Here is a 26,907-nt window from a genome sequence, read left to right on the forward strand (position 1 = left end):
GGTGGGGGGTGATGCTGCTCTGATTTCCAGCTGAATTGAGGCAGTCAGTAGGGAGAAGTCCCCCCCCCTTGCTTTCCCCATCGACACACAGGACTCTATTGAACAATAGAGCTGTGCCAGTAGGCCTGAGGCTAGTCAGACAAGCCCTTGTTCAGGGTCACACTGTGTTCATCCCACAGTCCTCCATGACTAATTAACTTACAGCAAAGAGTGTCGTTAGCACATCTGATGATGCATCCATCACTGGCGCAGCCCTGGAATTTACATTAATGTGAGGTGCACTTCTGGCAGTCTGCCATTTAAAAAAAAAAAAAAAAAAAAAAACATGAAGGAGAGGGAGGGAAAGTGTCGTGGTGCTGCCATACTTAGTGCTGAGCAAAGGAGGTGCAGTCAAAAGGAACTGCTGGCCTTGGTGGGAGAGATCTGCCAGCTGTTAGCACGGTTATGTGAAAACCCGAGAACCGCAGAGCCAAAGACTGCTGATCTCGTGGCTTTCACAGCAGGTGGCAAGATTGATCCAAAAATTCTGCAAAACCGTAACAAGTAATAAGATGCTCGAGTCAAGCCGCATCTCACGCCAGAATAAAGAGATGCACACAGCGATAACAAGAACAGGTTTTTATTAATATTTTTGTAATACCATATATAATGCAATTGCATATCTTTGGCGAAAATAAATCTTATAAACATTTTTATCAACAGAGGTTAGCATACAAAAACCAAAAGGTGTGTCGGTCCAGTGGACATGGCAGACAACTGACACAAACTCATACTGGGTTGGCAGCTTTGTCAAATGCAAGAAAATGCTCATCACACCCATAGGAAATTAGGAAATGCAACAGAATCACAATTAATATTTAATAACAGCTGTTGAGCAATAAGGGAACTGGGTTTGGAGTTGTGCAAGTCCTGGGACCCAGAAATGTTTAAGTAGCTCACACACAGATCAACTCACTGACTCAGCGTCACCTTGAGACCAACATCTCTTATTTTGCAAGTGCTACAGAAAGGATGAGGGAGATCTTTACGTTCCCTCTACGAGCCTCTCCATAATTTCTCTGCAGCCGTCTCGACCCTCAAATGTAGGTCTGAAACTACACAGCAGCTGCCTGGAGTCTGAGTTACTCAGATCCAGTTTTACAGTGATATTCAAAACATTCAATAACAAATCCTGGAAGCATGAGTTATGGGTGGCAGTACTTTTATAAATGACTAATCTGCGATGAGACTGGCAGCTAATCTTCAGTTTTTGACTACTTAAGTCATAATACCTAAACAAAAACCATATGATTAAATCAGCCCCAAAGAACTTCTACAGTGCATGGGCTGTGTGTGTGTGTGTGTGTGTGTGTGGGGGGGGGGGGGGGGGGGGGGGGGGGGGGTGCATCAATCTTAAATTTATCTATGCCCCAGCTGTACATCGATTTGGCAACAAAAAAGGTTTCAGGATCAATGTTAATTAACTGTTTTCTATCCAGTCTAACAAAAAGCAAAACAAAAACATCAAGAAAACCTGGCAGTCATGGTTAAATTGAAAACACACCCGCTCTAAAGACAACAGACATTGGCAAAATACTTAATCACTGTAACAAGACAAAGGGGGGGGGGGGGGGGGGGGGGGGTATTGCTGAATATAAACAAGGAGAAAACAAAATAGTTATTAAGGAGTTCACAGAGTGAGGGTAAAAAAAAATAATGTGCCTAGTCATTTGTTTCAATGACCAGTGTCTGATAGAGTATGCATTCAAAAATAAATCCCATAAATTAAAGTCATAAATAAGGTGTTGATTAATGAACAATTTGTTCTTTTTTTTTTTTTTTCTTTTCACAGCTAAACAAGACCAGTGTATGCACTCAGTATTATCTTCTGAGAACTGCAGCTTAGTCTGCAAAGAGCAGTTCCCACTCTAAAGCGACAAATGTAAACCAAAGGATTGGTTATGTCAATGCACTGACCAGAGTCGTCTCCCGTTTCCTGATTCAGAAAACTCCAGGTCACAAATACAGTGTGGCGGGGGGAGGGGGGGGGGGTCAGATACATAGTGATCACGGCCGTTCGCAGTTTTACATCAGTGGCACGAGAAAATGTTTTGGCACCGACCATGCATGCTATACTAACAGTCACAATGACACTATGTGATCTAGTACAGTGGGAAGAAATATGTTTTCCAGTTTGTTATCCTAGTACTCATCTGTGCTACTGTTTACTGTACTCTGCTTGTATTTGCTTTGTTTTTATAAAAACAGAAAACTGTGGCCTTCTAGGCAAGTGGCTCACAACTTCCCCTCAGAGAACTGCGTGCAATCAACTGACAATACACACTCCATTTCACAGCTTGAGAAGAGAACATGCACTTCCTTATTTTGTTATAGGAGGAAGAGCAAGGACGAAAAAAAAAAAAACCTAGCAGCCAGCCAAATCCGAGGGCACAGCACAGAGCAACGAGCATCTTCAGCATCTCGCCTGCGAGCAACTGCACGTACAGAGTTCACTTCTTTGTGATTACACTGACCCCCTTCTTTTTCTTTACATTTGTGTGCTCTATGCTGCAAGTCTCTAAATCATCTCAATAGAGAGAAAAAAAAAAAAGAATCCCCACACACCTTCCTTCAAGCTGCAAATTAACTTGGCCACAAGATCCACCAACTCAAAATTACCTGTATAACTTAGTAATTTTCTAAAGTACAGGGTATAATAAACAAGGCCAGAGATATAATCAAACTGCAAATCCAAATATTGGAGTGAGACGCAGAGGTAATGTACTATCCGCTCCTTTTTTTTTCCCCCTCACCATTAGGCAGCTCTGCATTCAGAAAGCCCAGAAGCAAGCAGAGCAGCTCTACAATACAGCAGTAGCAAGGAGACGTGTCATTACATCAGTACGTTATATCATATTTGTCAGCAGAAGAAAAGTGTTTTAAACTCTTTTTGTCATGACCGCCATCTCGCGGCTGGGCTGAAGTCGACATACACTGCGATACGCACACGCAAACAAACGCGCGTGTGCACAAAAAAGTAAAGAGGATAACCAATGAACACGCAGCAAACACATGGCATAGGCTGTCATCAAACGTGAAAATATGCCCTGTGCTTGCACAATAAATGCCAAGGATCAATCAAACAGGCTGACAGCATGAGCGGTGGTTTGCAAAGGAAAAAACAAACAAACAAACAAAAAAAAAAAAAAAAAGTGAAAGGAAAAAAAAGCTGTGCTGTAATGGCCGCACAACACCAAGCAAAGTCCTAGCTAACTTTGCAACTAAATTTGGCAGTGGGAGAGTAATACTATTTCCACATGTTGCTAATCGTGAAATCGAGTCGGATTTCCTGTGTAATAAGTTTATAACAAGATCATAATACTACTACTCCATTCATTCGCTTAATTGTAAAGTTTTTAACTAGCATACTTGACTTACAAATGCCACCGTGGAATAATGTCAGGACGTTAAGGTTGAGGATTGATTATTGCATCTCTTTTTTACAAGAGCAGGAACTCCTTTCAAAACAGCGGTATTTTTTTTTCTTCTGTAGCACAAACCAAAAAAAAGGAGAAAATGATAACACCAGGAGGTTAGAGTTCATCTGTTACAAACATGCACTCGTTCGCTTCATAAATAGATTCACTTGGAAGAGGATACGGGTTTGAAGAGGAAGCATGCAACGCTTTGAGTTATAAAACCAGCTTTCAGCTTTTTTTTTGTGTTTTTTTTTTGTTTTGTTTTTGTGTCACATTTTGTTTTTGAGAGGAAAATTCTTGAGTCACAATCCTCTAATCCAACAGAAGCAGGCAGGTCGTCTTGGATAGGTATCTTGATGGTTCTCCATAGCCCAAAGACCCACCCCCAAAAGTTACCCCCGAGTTACTGTATATGGCTTTGTTCTCCTGTGTGAACGATACTATTGCCATTTGTTTTGTTGGACAGAGATACTCCCAAACAAACAAAAATTAAAAAAAAAAAAAGGGCTCAAAATGGCCAATGAACGATCAGATTAGGAGAAGGAGGCACACTGGGACACATGATCAGGGGTCAGAGGTTAGGGTTTCATTGGGTCCAGAGTCTTATGGGGGTAAAAGAAACTTTATTTCCTGTTAAGTTTTGTGCTCTTGACAGTGCGTTTGGAGCCCTCCGTGCAGCTGCGTATACCAGCGAGGTGCAGCAAGGAGCCGGCAGCTTCCTTGAGCTCCTCGTCCAGCTCCGGCTTGACCTCGCGTCGTGCCCTTTTGCCAGGGGGCCACTTGACGGCAAGCGGACGTCGAGAAGTCTGGTGAACGCCCCTCTCATCCCAGAGGTCGGAGTCCTCGTCGCTGTGGAAACCCTCGCTGCCGGCGCGGTGAGACTGCCTACGTTCGCAGCCCCCTTCGTCCAGAGAGGAAAGAGAGGACGAGGAGGAGCGGGAGGAGCAGCGCTGCAGGGCTGCGCTGCTGTAGTTGTGGTCCTGCTTTGGATCGCTGCTCACCAGGACAGAGTCAGGCCGAGAGAGGTCCAGAGGGCTGTCAGAATTGCCTGAGGAGAGAAGATGGAAAGCCTGATAAGTGTACATTCAATGCACGAGGATACAGGATTTCTGAAAACAGAAAAAAAAAAAAAAAAAAAAACACACGACACTGTGAACAAGACACACTGTGGCTTTAACTTGTTTTGTTTAATAGTTTAAAACAGAACTAGGATTTGTCCTGGCCCAGCAGTGAAAAACATGGTTTAAAAATAGCTTGCTGCATGCATGTGAAAGCAGAATTAACATCGGTGGAAAAAGTACTAATTTTAGAAAAACCCAGGCAAAATAAATGTTTGAGAACTTATGCAGGGAGTGAAATGAACTTTGTATTGACTAAATGAATAATAATCTAAAGTAGAAGCGTTAAAATTAAGTGTGACTTTTGAAAAATAAATATACCTTAACAAATTTATGAAGTTATCTGTTAAGGAATTTTTGCCCTGTTAGGAGATCAAACACTATGATCACTTTCCAAAGCTGTCTTTTTAAGACCGATGTTAAAGGAATATTTCAGTTTCAGGAGAAAAAGTAGCTTCTTGCAGCCAGAAACAACAGAAACAAGAAACAGTCCAGCATCTAACCATGCAAAAACACACTGAATTGCCATTGTTATGTTGTGTTTTATATGGATTAAACAAAGAAGATGTAACTTGTGAGGACTGGAGTTGCCAGTAGGTGGACTTCAGCCAGAGAGATGCTAACTGTTTCCTCCAATTTTCAGTCCTTGAACTAAGCAAAATAAGCTAACCAGCTGGTGGCTCTTGGATTTTCCAAACGATGAAGAGCTATCCTAATCCCACGTTCCCTTATTATATCTTCAACCCTGTGAGGTCTAAGTCCTCAATGATGATAAGCTACCCTAATCTCATATTTTGAAGAAACAAAAACTTTTTTTTTTTTTGCATAAATAAATAAATAAAACTAGCTTTTAATTTGTGTCAGGTAAATTGTTAAGTTCTTTGTACCCTGATGACAAAAATCACACACTCTGACAGCTCATGGTTAAAGTTAATGGCATTTATAATGCAGTGGGTTTTAAAATGAATGTTTACAGGAAAACACCATACAGTATGAGTAATGCCCTTGAATCCTTTACTGAGCAAGATTCAGAATTGTAGTTGTAAGAACCAGAGAAATTACCAAAATAAAGTTTGCAAAGCTTCTGGAATTTGAAATGAGCATTTTTTCCCCCCATAAAAATGCAGTCTGAGGTTTAATTAGCCACAATTATAGACAAACTAACAGCACAAACAGTTGTATGATAAAGGCTGCGTTGGCCTGGTTTCACTCCTACTTATTAAACACCAATTTTTCTTCTTGTAATCCTCAGCCCACCTCTCATGTGGTATTGCCCAGGGGTCTATTCTTGGTCCTTTTTATTTTCTATCTATATGCTTCCACTTGGTCTGATAATCCATAATACAGTGTTAATTTCCATGATTATGTAGAGGACACACAGCCGTTTGTTCCAATGGGTAGCAACATGAACATAATCTTATCTCTCTGTGAAATGATGACTGTCACAATACAGGGACTAAAAAAAGAGAATATTTCTCCCATATTAGCTTCATTTCATTCCCTCTTAAATCCAGACTTGAAATTAAGATCCTTCTCCTTACATACAAAATCTTGACTAATCAGGCCCCGTCATATCATAAAGGCCTCAGAGCACCATATATCCGAACAGAGCACTTCGCTCTCAGACTGCTGGCTTATTTGTGGTTCCCAGAGTTTATAAAAGTAGAATAGGGGGCAGAGCCTTAAGCTTTCAGGCCCTCTACTATGGAACCAGCTCCCAGTTTGGATTTGGGAGACAGACACCCTCTCTACTTTTAAGATTAGGCTTAAAACTTTCCTTTTTTGATAAAGCTTATAGTTAGTGCTGGATCAGGTGACCTTAACCATCCGTTAGTTATGCTGCAATAGGCTCAGGCTGCTGAGGGGGCTTCCCATAAAGCACTGAGCATTTCTTCTTCACTCATCTCTTTTCACTCTGTGTTTATACACCACTACTGCATTTAATCATCTGTAACTGTTAAACTCTGGCTCTCTCTCCCATAGTGTGCCTTTTGTACTGTCCCACTCTACTCTCTTAATATTCCAGGGTCTGTACCCGCAATATAAATCACCTTGAAGCAACTGTTGTGGATTGGTGCTATATAAATAAAACTGAACTGAAGTGAATTAAATCTGTCCTCAAACTTCAGGAATTCCACTCAAAATCTGGGTGTAATCTTTGACTCCAAGTTTTGTATCGACTCACATACTCCCAAGGTCAAAGAGTGATGCTTTCTCCAATTTAGAAATGTTACAGGAGTTAAAACCTTTTTTTTTTTAATCTCAAGCAGGCCTTGAAAAAGTCCACCCATGCCATCATTTCATCATGTTTAGACTGCTGTAATTCCCTCAACTCGGGTCTCAGCCAAAAGTTCATCTCCCTTCTCCAGCTTGTTCAAAATTCAGCTGGCAGATTTTTAACAAAATCAAACAGACGAGACCAAATCACTCCCATCCCGGCTACACTGCACGGACTTCCTGTTAGATACTGAACTGATTTTAACATTTTAATTACCTTTAAAGCCTTACATGGACTTGTTCCTACCTACATTGGATTTAGTCAGACCTTATAAACCAAGCTGCTGTGTATGCTCTCTAGGTCAGACCCTCCTAACTGTTCCCACAGCCTTCCTCATTACAAAAGGAAATCAGCATTTTCTGTTAGAGTCCCACAGTGTGGAACCTTTAACCAGAGGAACTGAGGTTAGCAAAATCAGTAGCTTCTTTTAAACCAATCCTCAAAACTTTTTTACAGAAAGGCTTTTGTAATAGAACACTATTATTATACAATTATTATTCTCCGTCTACATTTTCTATTTATTTACATATCAATTTTATCTTTTGACTATTTGGTTTATTTTTATTGTATTTATTTATCTTATTTGTCATATTTGTCACACTGTTTATCCAGATTTTATGATATGATTTCATTAGTTTACTTTTTTAAATTTTCGAACTATTTTATTGTGTTCTGAAAAACATTTTGTAAATGCTTTGAAACATCCAATACAAATTAAGTTGTACTATTATTATTATTACTATTACTATTACTACTACTACTACTTTTCTTTAAATAAAGGCAAACTCTGCTTTACTCAAAAAAAGTTGGTGTGAACTATGTTTCAATCACAAGCCTCGTGAGACCTCAGAACACTTGCAGAAATATCTACAGCTTGCTAATGTGTTCAAGCGCCCCCTATTAGCAAAACACTGAATAAGAAGAGTTTTAATTAAAGAAAACCCCAAAAGAAACTCTTCCATCCTGTTTCACAAAATGTCTGGGCCAGTGTTCTATGGACAGATAAGACAAAAGTTGAAGTTTTCATCAAAAATGCAGAATGCCATGTTTGGAGTAAGTACCAAAGCTAAGCCCAGCTGTGAAGCATGGTGGAGGGAGCATCATAGTTTGCGGCTGCTTTGCTACCTCGGGGCCGGGACGTCTTATAACAAAAGCTTTTGCAGGAGAATATCAGGGTAGCAATAACTGACTTTAAGCTCAGGAGAGGATGGGCAGGGCAACAAAATCTGAACCCACTTCACATAAATAAAATCAACAACAGAACTGTTGAAAAAGGAGAATGACAATGAGTCCTAACCTTAACCCAACTGAAATCCTGTGGCATGGATGAAACCATTTTGTTTCTCTGTTTATCGTTTTGTTGTTGATTATTGTGCCTGTTTCATGATGAAAACTTTTCTTGCTAAGAGAGTCAAGTCACTAAATTCAAGAGGTATGTTATTTGTTTCCAGCTTGCACATTGAGTGATTATTCAATGTGTAAACCGTTTGGGTGCCATCAGTTTGGTCAGATTTTGTCTGTCTGTAATTGTAACTTAGATGAAAATAAGGGCACATTCTAGTATTAGACAACACAGACATTCTGGTGAGTCGAAAGGGTTCAAACTTTACCTTGCCGCTGTGTACATCACAATTTAAACACACACAAAATAAAAGAAAATTTAAGCAGTGACATGGTGGTATGTCAAGGGTTGGAAAGAAAAAGCTAAAAGAAGAGGTGAAAGTATGGCTACTTGTAGGTTGTCTTACATGGGTCAACGTGGTGCCCAGGGGCAGAGTTTAAGAGCATCATGGCAGTGGCAGCATCAATGTCAGACTCTGGAAAAGGAGAGAACATGCATGATGGTCAGTCCTACGGTGTGAAAGCATGGTAGCATGACATCTCTACTAGGACTGGGTGGACTAGGCTCCTTCATTACTTTTAAACTACACACTCAGTGATCCAATCAGCGCTTACTGAATGAACTGGATATGCCAGGGACTCATGAAAACAAATCAGAGAGTAAATATAAGCCCGTGATTTTCAGAATGCATCCGATCTCATGAGATCTGACAAAGTGTCTGAAAGCCTCACAGCTCACTTCTGGGGCTCTAAATTATTAATGATTACAGTGAGACTGAGTGCTCGACACTGAGCACCAGCAGAACCTCTGCTTGTCGTCAAGGTTACAAATCCAAGAAGGGGGGGGGGGGGGGGGGGGGGGGGGGTCTCAACATTATGGTCAACATGAGGCATCAATGATTTGAAAGCAACAAATCAAACCAAGAGCTGAGCAAAAACACACAGAGATGCTGAATGTTCTGCGACTGAAATGTGCAAAAGGCAACATAATCAAAACAGTGCACAAACACAAGCTAACAAAACTGCTCTGTACACATCTGCACATTACTGCTGGGCAAACGGCTTACAAATATGAAAACTTACATTAGTTTGCTTTTCTCTCACCTTTGAATGAGCAACCTTGTAGAAAGAGATGACGAGGGGGTGAGGAGGCACTGCAGAAAGTAAACAAAGGACACCAAGAGTCAGATGATACGTTTGTGGAGAAGATAGAAAAGTCAAACTCTGGTCCTTCAAAATGTTTTTTTTTTTCCCTTTTTTAAAAGAGAGTTAATTATCAAATAATTACAAATGACTAAAAACCTGTTAAGCCAACATATTTCCTCAAATAAAGAGAGTATAATTTAAAAGCCAGGTAAAGACTGCCCCCCCAAATACAGACCAGGAAAAAAAGTTACAATCATATATCTGGCTGCTGCATATGGCATGTCTGCAAATGTTTCACAATAAAAGCCCTGTTAATAAAGTATGGGTTCTGTCCATTAAAAAGCTAGGGGTTTTAATTTGAAACGGTCACGTGAAGCATTTGTACTTGTAGCTTCCCAGGGGGTTTTGTATTGGGGAAGTTCTGGGTTTGCAGTAGCAAAGCTTCTGGGCGTTGGGATGTTCTATTAAAGTGAATCGTTTTCCATTATGTTTACAGATCAATTACTCATGTTGTGTGTTAGTTAAATTTAGCAAAGTTATGACATTGTGCCAGTAGTAAGTAGCTGGTTTGATATAGGTGTGTGTGTGTGTGTGTGTGTGTGTGTGTGTGTGTGTGTGTGTGTGTGTGTGTGGGTGTGTGTGTGTGTGTGTGTGTGTGGAGAATGATCTTTTTCTTGTTAAAATAAAAGGTTGTTACAAAGTATTGTGCTGCTGCCTGTCACAGGTGAGTCATCACTCACTATGATACAGTAAGTGTATTGATGTAACTCTAAAGGAGCTAATGGAAGCCTATTGGAGTTGGTATGTGACCAAGCTCACTTTTTCTAATCATACAGAAGGTCTTCTAATACAAGCTTGCTCTGAATAAAGGCTCACTGCCTTTTGCCGTTCAAGTAAATATGGCATTCTCTGCTAATAATGTTAAGTCCAAGTCCTTGTGAAATATATTTGAGACAAGGTTGATCAAGCTAAAGCTTACCTGGGTGGGGAGGCGGGTGGTGTGCAGAAGGCATGTGCGGCTGGGAAGTGCTGCTTCTTAAGAGCTTGAATTAGGTTGGGGCGGTACTCTGGGTCAACACACCAGAGAGAACCTTTTCCATTGGCCTGTAGGACAAAGCAGGGACAGTCAAATCTCTACACCCCTGTTCCAAATTAAGAAACCTGCCAGAAACTTCATGTAAGAAACTGTAAGATGACTTCTGAATAAATCTAGTTGGAAAACGGGGGGGGGGGTCCTGAGCATTATAGTTTTGTCAAGGTGTTTGTCGGGGTGTTGTTATTCCGATTGGTCTTTCAATGGTATTTCACATCAAAATTAAAAAGGTACCTTGTGGAGTTTACTTTTAAACAATCAGTGTTTCACAGCAGAAGTTAAGGGGAGGTGATCTAATGATCTTGCACAATAAATACTGTCATACGGTCTTCCTTTTCAATGATGGGATCTTATCCTGCTGCCCAAACATTCCTACTCCCCATGAAATAAGCAAAAGCTGGTGTGTCACTTATTTTGTTAAACTCAAGAGAACATGGCCAATAAAGAACAGCAGCAGACAGAACAACATCCTGAAACACCAAAAATGCAGTAGCAGCATGCTCACTCAGGCTGTTCAGAAACAAAACAAATAAATACAAAAATCCAAGCACAAAAAAAAAAAAAAAAAAAAAGGCTGCAAGGGTTTGTAAGTTTGGCCTTTAGTTAAATTAACAGGCTTTCTCACTATATACACAAGTAAATATTTGAATGCTATCTTTTAGCCAGATCACCCACACCTAGTCACTGAAGCCTTACAAACTATTTACACGTAATTCCTACTTCAACAAATTTAAGACATTCTTCATTATTTTAAAGGAATCATTGTTTATCTTTCTGTTTGGTAGCTTACAATCTTTTTCACTGCTTTGCTGCAGCAGGGATATGTATCCCATTGCCAAAAAGCACATGTACCAGGTACGTGCATCCCCATGCACAATATAAACAAAACAGGGCCCACAACTAGTGGTGATAATAATCCACAGGGTACCTTTAAAGACTTAATGAGGACTTGGAAATCAATTTAGGTGATCTGTATGGCTGAGTAATTGCAGAGCACTACAAATGACAAGATCATCATTTATCAGGGAAAAAGTCAAGTGTGACTCGAACCTTTTAGAGATTAGTCACTGTGGAAATGCACTTCATTTCCACATCACTTTTCAATTATAAGCTTCACAGCGCCTTTTAGACACGACATGCACAAACAGCGATATTGAAAAATTTTGAGAATTTTGGAAATGTTCTGACTGTCAGAGCTGGTTGAACTACAGTGACAGCAGCAATGATTCAAATGTCATTACAGTCCCCAAAAACACTGAAAAACAGCAAGTACCAAACTTAAGAATACAACAGCCTTTACCATAAGAGGAAAATTTTACTCAACAGCTCTGTGTGAAGAATGAACGTGTCGACTGGTGATGTGTGCACATTTGTGTGTGTGTGTGTCACTTTATCTGATAGTGGCGTATTCTTGCCCAGTCTGGGAGAATAGAGCGAGGGAGGGAGGAGAATAACCTTGACTCAGATTACCAACCAGCCCTGATGCAGGAAGAAGGAAATGTCTCCATAGCAACGGAAACCACCAGCCAGTGTCATGTGAAACTGGTGCTAGAGTCTCAGCAGACGAAAGGCTCATGCTATGCACCTGCATGCTAAGCAGACTACACCACACCGTGTTGCTACACACTGAGAGCAAACTGCCATTCCCACCCAAGATGGGCAAATATCAGGTCTTAGCCAGACCCAGCCCTGGGACCAGGGGTTCAAACCACATCCTTCCACAATATTAAAGATCTAATGATAAACTGACTTCACGGGTGTTTTGAAGGTGTTGTGTCACCACTGTTTACCGTTACACAGAAGTATACAGGATTCTGCTCCTCCACGCTTTGTCCACACACAACTTCATACTAAAAACGGTAATTACAGCTGTTGGCGAGTACATTCGCAGTTCTACACCCAACTTTTTTATTCACAGAAATGTGTGCACCGTAAATGCAGTATGTGTTTGTCCCCTTGTTACAGACATGTGAACATGAGTAGGCCAGCTTCTCTTTTTTTTTTCTTCTTCTTGCAGCCACTACTTATAGAAACACAAGCTACCATAAATGATCTGTATGTGTGCCAGGACCAGGTAGACAAAGATTGCTCTTTGTGCACTTTCAGCACTTAAGGTCACGTTTGCTTCCTTTGTGCAGTGTGACATTTAGGGTTCTGATTGTGGGAAGCTTCTCTCTAGCTACACTACCTTGAAGTGCTTCAAAAGATATTGTCCTATCTCGGTGTGCGCTCTGGAGGAGTACCGTATGTGTGACCTTGACTGGATTCCACCCTTATCATAGTGGAGTCAGAGGTCCCTGCAGCTGTGTTGAAGTCCCACACTGTCACATGAGCCACATGGCAGCTTTACACTCTAGCACGCTGTTCACTAACAGTGCTAAACAAAGCAAACACTGGTACAATGTAACTGTTAATGTCACATCATCAAATAGTTGCATGCTGACAACTACAGAAGGACAACTGCAAATCTATGTGAAGTGTATAAAAGTTTAAAGACACTTTGCTAACCTACCTTTCCCAAACTCCTTTCGACCTTGCGGAAGCATTTGTTCAGAGACAAGTTGTGACGAACTGAGTTCTTCCAGCCAGTGGGCGCATTGGAGAAATAAGGGAAGTGCTCGAGTATCCAGCCGTAGATTTCTTTAACAGGCAATGACTTGCTGGGAGACTGCTCAATGGCCATGTAGATGAGCAGGGAAAATGAGAAAGGCGGTTTCGACTTCAACGAATCCCGCTCCCTGCCTCTGCTGTGTGACGAAGATGAGGAGGAGGATGACGGCCCCTGGTTGGACCCATAGTCTCCTTCTATGTCAAAGAGGGGGCTGCCGCTTGTCTGAGCTTCAGGGCCCCCTAGAGTAAAGTTCTGAAGCAGGTTCTCGTGGAGCCAGTTGAGGTTGGTGAGCTCCTCATCCTCGGTACCTCCTGTACGATCCACACTAGTTGCCAGCGGACTGGATGCGCACTCCGCCTCGGGCAGTGTTCCTACACCACAAACACCTCTGAGCCCTGCCCGCTCCTCTTGCATACCCGGAATTTCCGTTTTCTTATCTGGTGACATCCCAATAATTGGACCCATTAAATCAAAGAGGTCTGGAGAGAAAGGAAAAAGAAGGCTGTTAATGTAAAACAGGTTACCAAGACAAAAAAAAAAATAATAATGAAATCCTACTTTTTTATGGTAAAGTAATTTAAAAGCAAAGTTTGCAGTATAAAATAACTCAAAGTGACATTTTGGAAGGATGTGCTCTTCCAAGCGTTGGTCTTGTTTTCTTAAGTTTCCCTGGGGGCACACCTCCTGTAGCTGTCTGCCTCTATTGCAACTCATGGCCCTCTCACTGCCCCTCTCCCCTGTGCCTGCCGCGGACCTAGAGGCTCTCAGCTCCTCCCCCCTCCTCTTGACTCCAAGCGAGGACCTTCGAGGACATCCACTCAAGTAAGTGAACTGACTTAAGGCTCCACTCCTCAACGCCTACCTCATTTCAGACAAGACCCAGCTGCTTGTTATGTGTAAATGAGCATGAAACCAGTCAGTGACTGCAGGAATAAGTGGATGGACTCCATCTTACAGAGTAGATGGCTCTTACAGACCAAAATGCATTCATCTAGGATCAAGTCTCCATTTGTTGCACGCCATATTAAGTTGTGTAAAGAGGCTACAAACCCAAAAGTTGTCAGTCATTTAACAGCGCAGGGAAATTCAATATGCCAGAGCGCTTTATCATTAACAAAATAAAACCAAGTGCACTTATTGATACTTTAATTTTAAAAACATGAGCTGTGAAGAAGCCTTTTACCTTAAACAGCACAGTTTTAGTTGAAGCTAGAGCGAGAAATGAGCTTGCCAACAGACAAACCTACATTACTGCACCGCCGAGAAAAAAAATAAATAAATAAATAAAAATCTCACCAATTCTGTAAAACCATAAAAAACATAAGCAGCCGTTTGTGCAGAGTCCTTATTGTGTTTTGGTGTTATGTGAATAAAATTGAATCAACTTGCTTGTTGAGGCCAAGAGCACAAAGAGATCACTCTTTGTCTCAGCTCACAACAAGCTTTATGTCCTGGGTGTCACCATGACAACCATGCCATCCCTTCAATTAAGAGGAGAAATCCCACAAGCAAGAATCTATAAGAAAAATAATTAACCCACGCTGGCTGACTCTGGCACACTCAACCACTGAAGCCTCTGAAAAGTAATGCGTCCACTGAACCCGTGAGTCTAGAGCGGATGTCCTGGTTCTGTGAGGGTCTAGGGTGTCCTGGATCCAGACCTTAACAGCAATACGACTGGATGGCTGGAGAGGTAAAGGCGCAGCATGGTGGTGGATGGACATGTCTTTTCATTTCTGTGATAAGAACTGGGTCAAACTCATGTGTTTGCACAGAGGCTAAGACAGGAGTGGGAATGTGCACACACGCACACACACAAATCAGTTTGTCAAACCCAGTCAGTGTGGACAGGAGGGGGAGAAAGGAGGCATTAGTGCATTTACAAAATGACCTCTAAACTCTCAATAAGCGGATAAACATATAGCAGATGGATGCTATTCTGGTTACAGCCCCAATTCCCCTTTTTTGGCCATAACCATGACCCCAACCAGTTTCTTTTGGGGATTGAAAAAGCAGTCATCATTTAGCCTTCCAAAAGGACATTTGGAAGGCTAAATGACCACTAATGTGCAATCCCCAAAAGACAATGCACACCTTGGGAACACACAAACCAAGAGGGGTAGGGCCAAGCGGTCGAGCCAAGGAGGGGAACTAGGATTAGACGTCAAAAATCTCGGCTCATTCAAAAGCATGCAATTCAGTGTATTTGTGTAAGTTTGTGTTATAATAGCACATTGTGTTAGATCTATCCTGCATTCTGTTTGTTTCCTTTCCCCGAGTAGTGAATATGCCAACACAGCTGAATTGCTCAAGTGTACCACATAAACTTCTGTGATTCAAATTACAGACAAAAAGGAAGTAAGTCAATAAGCTTTCCAGGCCAAAGACAAAGGGACAGGCAGCATCAGAACAGAAAGAGCTAACAACAGGCAAGAGCCTTTTCTGAAAGGACAGAGAATGACAGAAAGACCAAGACCTGAGTGAGGCTTAGAGGTAAAGGTGAAGGTAGGCTACGCATCGCATCCTCTGTCTAGAATGAATCACAGTTCTCAGCAAAGTACAGTTATTAAATATGTCAGCAGACAAGAAAGAAAGGAATAAGCAAAGAGACAAGTGTACATGTTCAGAGGAAAATATTATTTATGCTTCCTAAAACTATTACAGTCTGTGTTTATACTGACTTTATTCTCAGCATAAGCCCTTTGGGACATCTTAAAAATACATTTAACTGTGTGTTTGGGCCAAATATCTAGTTCATTTAGACAAATTAGGTGCGTAGCCACAATATGGGGCAGACTTTTTAGCAGATCTTTAGTATTTATATATATGTGCTGATGGAGGAGTGATAGAAAGGATCTTTGGGGATTCTGACTGAAAAGAATCATAGTCTATTTTTAAAACAAAAAGTGAAATGGAAAATAGACTACTGACCACCAACAACACCCGTTTTTGAGAGTATAAACAATCAGGTCACAGTAAACCAGAAGCTAAACTCAAACCAAAAGGTGTGGCAAAAAAACAAAATAAAAAAAAAAAAAAATGCGTGGGCTCATTTGACTAAAAAGGTGTGGCAAAAGTGTTTGCCAGAGATGGTTGTAAACACTAGATAGACTGATTCCGTTTTATGGCTGAGAGTTCAGCAATTAACCTTAAAGCACGACAGAGCTTCACCTCAGTTCTTCTTCACAAACTTGACCTCTCAGCTGGGCCGTCGGGTGCCAAAGAGAGCTTATCCTCTTTTGAGTAGCTCCGCCTGATGACTTGTCATTTGAATATCAACAGAGGCAGGGTGGACGGATGAGAAGGCTGTCGTGCATCCAGCCAAACACAGGAAGTGTTTTACCATGACTGCAGCTGGTCAATTACCACTGCTGCTGCAATGATTGCAGTTATCATTGCTCTTATGAAAAGGCATCAAAGAGAGGCGGCTGGGAATCCAATGAATAATGGGACAGTAGTATGTAAAGAGTGGAGAGGGAGCTAATAAGCTGGACTGGCCTGTTGACTGCTGCTCATCCTTGAAAATACACCAAAGCTGCAATGGTGCTGACCTGATGGCTCATCTGCAAGTTAAAATAGCCCTGCGATCAGCCAGCCTCATCATATTCATGTGCAAACAGGCAGGCTAACAGCAGGTGCCAAGGCACATTTTTCTCCCCTTTCAAATTGCTCTTTTATCCTGTTAAGCACTTAGCCTATTCAAAAATACACAAAGACATATGGAGATAGCTTTAAGTGGGAAATCAAGCAGTTGAGATGGCAGATATGTACAGGGGAATTTAAAGGCGATGATAGTGGCATTAAAATAAAGAGATACTGCTCTGAGATGTTTTCTCGCCGCGAATCTCACAATTAGGACTCAGTTGCCACGGCAGCCAATGCTGTAAGGGAAGCAATTGTGCTCATGTCTGTGCATGAAGAGAGGGCTAATGTGGGGAGATCAATACAGGCGGAAAATGCTGAGGCCAGCAGTCTGCTGCTGTTCTCCACAAACCTGTCTGACAAAGAGCAGCGAGAAAGGCCACTGCCAACCTGGATGTCACGGCACTACTGGCTAAGTGCCATTAAGGCATACTTCATATAATGCAGAAATTATGCTCCAAAAAGCTGTTTCATTAAGCGAGACGTTTTATATGAGTCACGATTCTCGCGTCCTCGAAGGAAAGAGATTTTAAAGCAAAAAATCTTTATACACAACTGCCTCGAGTTCATATACTAACACCACACCCTATTCCAAAGAAACAAACCAGCTGACACAAACCAGTTACACCTCTGCAACAGATACACAAAGGTGTGTCGCAAAGCCCCATTGTGATGGCTGTTATTTGAAACCCTAACTGATATTTAGGCAACTACCCAGTCTGGCTGGAGCTCTAAAAATGTGAATGAAACAAAGGGGGACTGAGTTAGAGTGGGAGAAACAGGCAGAGAGAGAGAGGCTGTTCCAGAGCGGGTTAGCCAAGTGGCCTGGTCTTTTATTTTATAGGGAGGGGTTAAACTGTGTCATAACAAATAAAGAATCCATTAATTTAAAAGGTAAATCAGGCTACTGTTAAAGCAAGTCCTACTGATACATTTTTAACTAAAACTTGACTAAGAGTTTAAATGATCTCAGTATCCAAGGTTAAAGCAAATGAAAAAGCTTGCACAAAGCATTACAACTGGCCCCACACTCTGCTCACACAAAGGAGCAGTTGTTTTTGCTCTAGTCATGTTTCCGAAGTGCTCAGTATTCACCTCGCACTTTCAAACAGAGGACCAGGAGGGAAGGAAACACCTCCTGCCTGTTGAGGAAGTTCATTTTCAGAAAACAAATTCAGACTTCACACAGAGACAGTTAGGCCCACTCTACACCAAAAAAAAACAGGGGACACGAGCAGCGAGAAGCTTCTACTGAAGCAACAATCTTTACTCTGGCGATCTATGAATTCCATCTTCATGTAGCTTAGAGACAGCTGACAAACACCCAGGCTGAACCTAATGTATCGACTAATGCAATCACTCAGGGAAAAACAAGCGATCAAAACAACAGACGATGATTCAGTTCATCAGTGACATTAACCTCTTCCAACAACTTCACACTCAAACGCTCCAGAATGCACTTTGACTGTCAACAGAGGTGAGGCCTTCCAAAGTACATGCCAGTCCCTAGCCAACATTGAAACCTTATCTCTTGGGTCATGTGCCTCTAAGTTCAGTGTACCAACGCTCACTGCCAATCAATACACACAACAACCTCAGTTACTTTCAAACATCAGAAAAACTCCACCAGTTCCCATTTTATGTGCTTTATGCCTGCAAAGTAAGTTCCAAAATCTTGTAAGAAATGGCTGAAATTAGAACGTTTCTATATTTGTCAAGGGCTAGTTCTACAACAGAGAGTTTGCAAATGAAACACAGAAAACACCAAAAAGCCCCGCAGGGAACTCAAATGAGGAAAGACTTCATTCCTGATTAAAAAACAAAACAAAACAACGCAATCACCATCAGGCTCTGACAAAACCGTGATAGATATCCATGTCAAACAGAGTGGGAACACAGAACTCCAGCAGAACGAAAATATTTACTAAAGCTTCGGAAGTGAGTCCATCGACAAATGTGCACAAGTGGCAAAAAATAAATAAATAAAAACTAAGCATACAGCTACTAGCAGTAATATAAAAAGAGGTTTTAAACTCTTCAATTAAAAGCTGGCCATTTGCATTACACATTACAGACTTCCACAGTTCTGTTTTCCATTCATTGCTGTTTAACATCAAATAATTAAAAATATCAAAGGTTGTTTACTACTGACTCAGTGCTAATATCTCTGCATTGTTATTAGGCAGCATTATAATAACTGTATCTTAATTAGTGCTGAACGGGCTGGGTTCAACTTCCTAATTCTGCCAATCATCCATTAGTCAACCTTTTCCATTACAGCACGGAGTACCAACTATTTAAAATGGTCAGTAAAAAGTCGTAAAGTACTTGTTTTTTTCAACATTAATCATTCACTATTTGTTATAAAGAAGGAATACGCATTCTTGGTGGTGGACGTGCACGGCCGCAATCTAATTCTTCCAATGTTGTACTTTTTGGGATGCAACTTTTAAAAAGAGCAAAGCTCTAGTAATCTGAGCTCTGTGATGATTCTTAGATTGAGCCACTTAAAGTACCGTATTTTCCGGAGTATAAGTCGCACTTTTTTTCATAGTTTGGCTGGGGGTGCGACCTATACTCCGGAGCGACGTATATGTGACATTTATAACACATGAACCAAAATACTCCAGCCACTTGACATCTCCGTGAACTGCAGCTTTAAGGCAGTCTTGCGTAACCTGTGGGCGCAGTGGATGATGGATGGAGAGCACAGCTTAACGGCAACTGGGAGAATGCGCCACCCAACTTTCCTGGAAGTCATTGGATGGATCAAGAAAACATGGGCTTCAGTGACAAACCATCCTGTTGGGATTCAGAAAGGCTGGAATAATTGGAACTGCAGCTGACGACGAGTCTGACTAACGCGACACAGAAGAGGAAGCGGCGCTTCGTCTACGGAGTGTACGGAATTGTTTAGAAGTGACACTGAGGATGAAGAATTCAATGGATTGATGGTTTGGTTAACTTGTTAGTATGTTCTTTATACTATGGTTATCTGAATAACTTAATGTTACGTTAACATACTGTAGCGATTCTCTTAGTTAGAGAGCGTGTTGATGTTGTGGGATTTCGGACTGTTCGGGAGGTTCGTGAAGGCAGCATGGAGAGAGAGAAAAAGACCGAGAGCTTGCCTGTGTGTGTGTTGCTGTTCCGCTGTTGTAGTTGTGGTTGGCGTGGCTGTGGCCTACAGCAGCCGTTTTTCTGTTAATAAAGACGACCTTTGTTGTGAATATCGCCGACTTTGGAAGTGTGTTTACAACGTTACAATACCGAACACGTGTTCGTTGTGCGTCATGTAGCTGAATGTGCTACGTTAGCATAACGTAGGTGTAACCGTGTTCGTTCTGTTCTTTAATCCATTATTATTTTAAATTGCCGTTCAAGATGGAATTTGTGCTCTGAGTCTCGGATTCTATCAACCCCCCCTCCCAAAAAAGTGCGACTTATAGTCCAGTGCGACCTATATATGTTTTTTCTTCTTTATTATGCATTTTTTGGCTGGTGCGACCTATACTCCGGAGCGACGTATAGTCCGAAAAATACGGTACACAGCTCATTATTACTATTTAAAGGCGGTTGGGTCTGTTTGACATTTATATTTCACTTTGTCCAAACACCTAACCTACCCAGCCTGTTCAGCAACACTTAAAGTAACACTGATTCCATTTTTTTATTTATTTATTGAGTATTTACAATCAAAATGGTAAGCTTGCATTGTTGCTGTCATACTGCCATCACTTAAATTAATCTTTTTAACTCAGCCTAGGCTGATGAGACAAAGAGCCATTGTGACAGAGGACGTGGCCGTCCTTACCCCTTCCTTTCTCTCAATCAAGGAAACGGTCACATCAGTTGTTGTTTTCAGTGAGGCGGGCCCTAATGGGCTGTGTCTCGAGTCCACACAGTCAGAAATGAGACAGGCAAAGGAGCAGTCAGTGGGTTAGAGAGGGGTAAGCTGTGGAGGGAGGCGACTCACCATAGAGTCAATCAAGAGATGTAAAACAATAAGTGGAGTAGACAGAGGGGCACCACAAGGAGAAGATAAACGCTGCCAGTATGCAACATCTAAACAGAGGCTTAAAGAGGTAAAACTGATTTTCAGATATGCAGAATCAACCTGTTTTGCCTTTTTGTCAGCTCATGACATTAATTGCAACACTGATGCCAGTTTGCGAAACAGCTGTGGCAAGCTCAGGGCATAAAAATAGATGCCATTTAGCTGTAAAGTGATCTCTCAAGAGAGGCTAAATGATGTGAAACATCGCAGAGCGCAGACAAGCTGATCACCTAAATAGGATAGAAAAAGTAAATAATGACCAGAAAGGCTTACAGAGAGAGAGTGGGCGTGTGAGTGTTAACATGTCTCTTCAGGTGTTGACATTTGCAGCTCACTTTAGAGCTACCCCCTATGTTTGATTAGAAGAACGTGACAGACCCAAAACAACACCACACTGCACACTCCTGGGGATGCCCCTCCATCATGACTAATAGGGGCTGTGGTTAAGTGATCATTCAAGCTAACCATTACAAAACTGCATGAAGCATAGAGTCAGGGACCCAGTGTCAACAGTCAGAGCTCAAGGTCACTGATTAGTGGCTAATCTCAGTTACTTGTTTAATTAATTAACAAGTTACACTTAAAAAGAAATGGTACAGAGTAATTCAAAACTACTACGACGACTTTTGGCTTTAAAATCATAAAAAAATAAAATAAAATACAGAATGCCTGCTAAAATGTAATATTCCATTTTCAAATGTGTTTAAACTTTGTAATAGGCACACAACAATACCACTGTGGGAATACAGTCACTTCAAGAAAGCAGAGACCAACTTCCTTTTTCTGACAATCATCAGTTATTCAACCTTTCCCATCACAGCACCCGAGTACCAACTATTTAAAATGGTCAGTAAAAAGTCACAGAGTACTTGGTAATGACAGGGTTTGCAGAGAACAGTAGGTCACAAAGCTCTGAGATTTTCTATTAAGCCAATCCATGAGAAACCAGCTTTATTCTGCGTTAAGCAATCTCAAAAGTCTCTGTCACACTGGCCATATTTCGCAATGAATTCACCACCACAGTCACTCACATATATATGGAGAAAACGGTGGATTTTCAGAGGACGCAACCTTTCATCAACTCCAGGTCAGAGTACACAAGTCTGCGATAAGACTGATTACATGGCAACAGCACCACTTCTAAACTGAGCGTGCTGTGCTACTCTTGTTTAGATAAAAGGTAACAGCCACATGCCACCATTCACACCTATGCTATTTCCTTATTATGATGCTTAAAATGTCATATTCCGCATGCTGGGATGACTGAAAAAGAATACCGATCTCCTCTGGATGTAAAATGTACTTTGGTCGTGAGAAACTGACTCAACAAAAACATGCTGTGGTGGTCTCTTTAGTGACGTTGCTTCATTGTTATACATCCTCTGCTGAGTGTCTTCCTGTTCTGCCATCAGTACAGTAGAATGGAGCAACTTTTTTCTGAAAAGCGACACCAATGTGGTTACCAAGTTGTGAAAATGAAGTGTGGAATTCTTGAGCGTATGTGTGGAGCTTGAGATACATTTGATACCGCTGCGTCTACTATTGTGCTCAGATGGTGTAAAATAGCCCCAGAAAGTGAATAAGGCTACTATTAGTGTAATCAAAAGATGGACTTGATACTTAAATTAAAGTATGCAACTATGAGGCCATCTATGAGAGTATCTTTTGGAAAAGTAAAGAGAATACTCTAGTTTGATATTATTTAATTAAAAGATTATTTCATAGGCTATCAAAAACACCTACAGGTTTACCGTCAGGAACACAAGGCAAAAAAATTCCAATGTCATGACAGGGTCAACACACTGACAAGTTGTAAATTTCAGTTTCATATTGTCATCTCAAACATATTGCGCTGTTGGCAAACCCATTCAAAATGAACAGAAATAAGACTAAGCAGCCTGTTTCCCCATTTCGCCTGCATTTTGCTTCTTACTAAGCTTGTGTACAGTACCCACAATGTCAGTCCCAGCAATTAAAATAACCTTGTGATGGTGCATTTATAAAGATAATTCAAATGTACTGACAGTATTTACAATCCCTGCGGACATGTAGTCTTTTCATATTGCACTAACCACATCAGTGGGTTACAGCAGGTCTTATTTATAGTAATGTATGTCTATTCTTGGACCCAAAAGTGCTTACCCTTCAGAGGGTTCTGTACAAATACATACACGAGTGGATACATGTTAGTTTTACAAAGACACCAGATGGTTTGACCCACAATATGACCACAGAGATTCTGGCACTAAAATAATGGCAGACTGACAACATCTGTTTCTTTTTTGTCTTCTTCTGTCCCTTAAGCTCCTGTTGCCTTTGTTTTCTATTTATCACTGGGGCTTTAACAACTGTCAGGCAAAGTGAGAGGAGCAATGTCAGTCTACACTAGTCTCTCCATCACTTTTATTTCTTTTTGCTTTGTTTTTTTACTTGCAAATATACACATAAAGCCTCAATGCACACAATGAATTTTAGATGCAGTTTGTCCACTCCAGTTAATGCAATGCTAACAGACAGCAAGGTATAGAGACTAAAAGGTAAGGCAACGCCACACACACACACGGGATAAGATATGAAAGTATATAAACATGTATTCAAGAGCAAAATATAAATTATAGCCAGCTGCAGTAGGCAGAGATATTTTTCCTACAGTCTGACATTGTTTGTAGAGCACTCTGTATCTGGGACAATCTTGTGATAATCCATTACATCATGTGGCTAGCCAGTGTAGCCTCAAAACCTCTGGTACCGTCATTTTATATATTATGAAATATTTAACTATTTATAGCTTTCAGGGAAGATGTGTCTTATCCTGCCAGCAGTAATAATTCGCTCAATATTTCTGTCTTTTACAAACTGATACCACAGGCGGAATCCAAAGCCGTTCAAACAAACAATGAGACCAAAAAAAAAAAAAACAGTGGAAAGGATAAGCTCAAAGTGCTGTTAGCAAGAAAACTGATATGCTCCGGAGCTACTAACAGACACACAGCGCACTTTAAAGACTTCACACGCAAGCAACCACAAGTCAGACGCACAGCGAGGAACACAAAGTTACGAGCAATTACGTATATTGCCCAACATTTCCCGGCACACGGGACTTGTTACGAAGCAACTTGTGTCCGTTTTGGTTAGCTGCTTTTTGAGTAAGTTCACTAAATATTATCAGCTTTAACTCACCCAGAACAACCGTGAAGCAGAACGGCGTTAGCAGCTGCTCGGTAAGTCAGGGAAGGCACACATACCCCTAGCTTGAGCATTAAATTTTATCCAGAAGAGTAGAAAAATTCTGGGTTAATGTATTAAAACAGTCTTCGGCGTTATAAATAACACCCTTCTATACACTGCAGGCTTTAAGCCCAGAGAAACAGAGAAGTAACGTTAACATTAGCTAGCTGGCCACATGCTGTCGCTTGATCTGCCATGCTGGCTGGCTGCTCTAAGCAAAGTCACTTGACCACATTTTACTTTTAGCTTGTTCGAAACACAGCCCGGATCCTGCCGAACACTTACTCAATTACAGCCCACTTAAAAACAATCGGCTACTCACAATCATGCACGGCGTGCCTCGGTGCGGTGCGTTTAAAGACACGTCTGCGCGCAGTTTATTCAGTTGTCTGTCTCACACACAATGTCAGAGATCAGATCAGCAGCTGCTTCCTCCATACACGCAGCGCGCAGATCACACAGCGCACGGCAACGCTACCAAACCCCTCGCCGTCGTCATGGCAACAGGTCCACTTCAGCCAATCAAAACTCCTCCCCTCCTATCTCCCCTGGCAACTGCCGCAGCGCTGGAACTCCGCGAACGCGCACGCCATCCAAATTTTTTTTTTTTTTTTTTTTTTTGCATCGTGTAACGTGCTTTCACTTCTATCACCAGCTGCTCGTAACGTAATCTACAGTAAAGAAAAACGTTTTTTTTTTAAAATAGTTTTTAAAAACATATTTACTGAATTAGAAGGTGCTGTTAACAGTGAAGCAGTAATGGGATAAATTATTAATTTCATAAAGTGTGTGAGCGATGAAATCGGATGGGTCCCACACAAGCACTGCCGCGTTATTTACGCTGCACAAACACCTCGGGGCGGAGAGAAGGGATGTGTCACCACACCCAGCTTCATGACGATAGCGGACCCTCAGCGGGGCCCCTCCTAGAGTAAACGATGATACGAGGAGCTAATGTGACCAGTGGATACATAACACTCACATGCTGGGTAATGCTTGAGTATGCAGACAAAGCAAAGAAGGTGGGGGGGTCGGACACTTCGTGCATCTCTCTTCCATGCACAAAATCTTTTATCTGTGCATGTGTGAAAAGTTAAAAAATAAATAAATAAATTGCACACAACTGTTATATACATGACTGTGCTTATGCACTTTAGCAGTGAAAAGTGTGCTTCAGGAAGCCCGGCAGCTCGGTTTTGCATCTTTGGCTATCTGGTGAGTGCAGCTTTACTGGCCAACTGACTTCACACCAAACTGTAACTTTCACATAATGGTGATACCTTACTCATCTCAGCCACTCTATTTCATAAGCGTACATGAGTAGCTCTCTGTGGAACGAGCTAATAGCCTCTCTATTTTTTATTTATTTATTTATTTATTTTAATGTGCATAAAGCCAACCTGCCAACAGGAAAGCTGTAAATATGCACAGGTACACCCTTTTCAACCACATTCGCCTAACAAGCAGGGAAAGATCCCTGGTTCGATCCCAGGAGGAGACACGGATCCCTTGCGTCCGGAAGAGCAAATTAATCGTAAAATAATAAAATGAAATAAAAATCTGCCAAATCAAGCATGTGGAACTACCCGCTGAGGAGACCCCTGGTGAATAAAAGAGCAACCAAGAGTGGCTTTCACGCTCTTTTCTTCCTCTTCTTTGAACTGGACAAACAGGATTGCCAGTAACACCATTTTTGTGTCAAAATAAATACTTGGCTGACAGTCATCTGTGTCTTAATGATTATCAGTACAGTATATCATAATATAGGGCTTCTTGTTTCTGTTTGATCGGGTTGTGTTTAGAGGCACAAATTTATAATTTTTTGCTTATACAAAAGCTGGAGCGATGCAGACATTTCATTTATCTGGCAACAAAGGTGAAGTGATTTATCTGAATGCGATTATACTCATTCATTCATTCATGTTTTGGAGCCTCTGCTCAGGTCGCTGTGGCTTTGTTTTCTTGCGCAATGAGCTATTCTTAGGGCCGGCGAGCAGCATAGACTGCCCCATTTTTCCTTCCAGTACGACTCCTAGGGATGATGAAGTTGCAAAGCTAGCAAATGAGAGAGACGAGAACAAGATGCATTAATCACCACGGAAACAGCTGATTGAGGATGCCTTGAAAATACAGACCCATTAGTCTGTGTGCCTGCAATGGTGCTAATCTGATTGTAAAACTGTTAGGCTAAAACAGCATGCTCCCCTGACCACCATCAGAGATTTCCATAACTGTGCTGGAGCACTTTCTGGACTATATAATAAGAGACTCAAGGAATTGTCCTTTTTTTCCTGAAAGGAAAGAATAACGTGCAAAAGTGGGAGAAAGAATTGCAAAAACTGCGTTAACAGCAGGTGAGAATAATGACAGTAAACAACTCATTCAGCATCAAAGGGAATAGTAGGATTACAGACTATAAGAGGAGTTCATGTGAGGCAGTAAAAGTGGTGCTGATGAAGGGATGAACAATGAGGAAGCCAGCCTGTGATGAAGAGTGGTGGCCAAGCATGAATGAGGGTGCAGTGTGTCTTAGCAGCCAGCCCATAGTGGCTTAGCGGTCAGGAGGCCTGCTGCTTTAATGGTCCATAAATCTGTGTGGACTGGCTGGTCTGATGCCGCCCCTGTGAGACCCTCTCATGCGGAAAATGAATCACACCATTTTTACGGATCGCAAGTGTGGAAGCTCTCACCCTCCCCTGCCCTACTGCCAGCGAGCCGATAAGAGCTGCTGCACACGCACAACACTCCATTTCAGCAGGTCTGGAGCTCATAAAACTCTATTAGTGACAACCTTTGTTTGTATGCTGCTCTTCATTCAATCTGTCGTCCTGCTTTTGTTGTCCCCCCCCCCCCCCTCCACTGCACCTAGTGTTGGTTTCTGGAGTGGGAACACAGATGCTGACACTTTAATACGCAGCCAGAAAAGAGGTGTAAA

The 26,907-nt window shown here is 41.5% G+C and overlaps 1 protein-coding gene across 1 annotated transcript; it reads right to left on the reverse strand.

Annotated features, from left to right (window-relative positions):
• Nucleotides 1-1,610: 1,610 nt before the first annotated feature.
• On the reverse strand, nucleotides 1,611-24,462 carry foxn2a (forkhead box N2a). The gene is made up of 6 exons (XM_030748601.1): nucleotides 24,295-24,462; nucleotides 12,947-13,524; nucleotides 10,321-10,445; nucleotides 9,300-9,349; nucleotides 8,603-8,671; nucleotides 1,611-4,506 (listed from the first exon to the last, which is right to left on the reverse strand). The coding sequence occupies exons 2-6, from the start codon at nucleotides 13,508-13,510 to the stop codon at nucleotides 4,082-4,084; spliced, it is 1,233 nt and encodes a 410-aa protein (XP_030604461.1). The 5' UTR covers nucleotides 13,511-13,524; nucleotides 24,295-24,462; the 3' UTR covers nucleotides 1,611-4,081.
• Nucleotides 24,463-26,907: the final 2,445 nt, after the last annotated feature.

Source organism: Archocentrus centrarchus, chromosome 15 (assembly GCF_007364275.1).
Source record: "Archocentrus centrarchus isolate MPI-CPG fArcCen1 chromosome 15, fArcCen1, whole genome shotgun sequence".
Lineage (NCBI taxonomy): Eukaryota > Metazoa > Chordata > Actinopteri > Cichliformes > Cichlidae > Archocentrus > Archocentrus centrarchus.

Coding starts and splice junctions, on each gene's coding strand:
- foxn2a (XM_030748601.1), bottom strand. CDS start 13,510: ATGGGTCCAATTATTGGGATGTCACCAGATAAGAAAACGGAAATTCCG. Junction 9,350..10,320: donor CCACCCGCCTCCCCACCCAG/GTAAGCTTTAGC, acceptor TACTTTCTGCAG/TGCCTCCTCACCCCCTCGTC. Junction 8,672..9,299: donor ACAAGGTTGCTCATTCAAAG/GTGAGAGAAAAG, acceptor CTCCTTTTCCAG/AGTCTGACATTGATGCTGCC.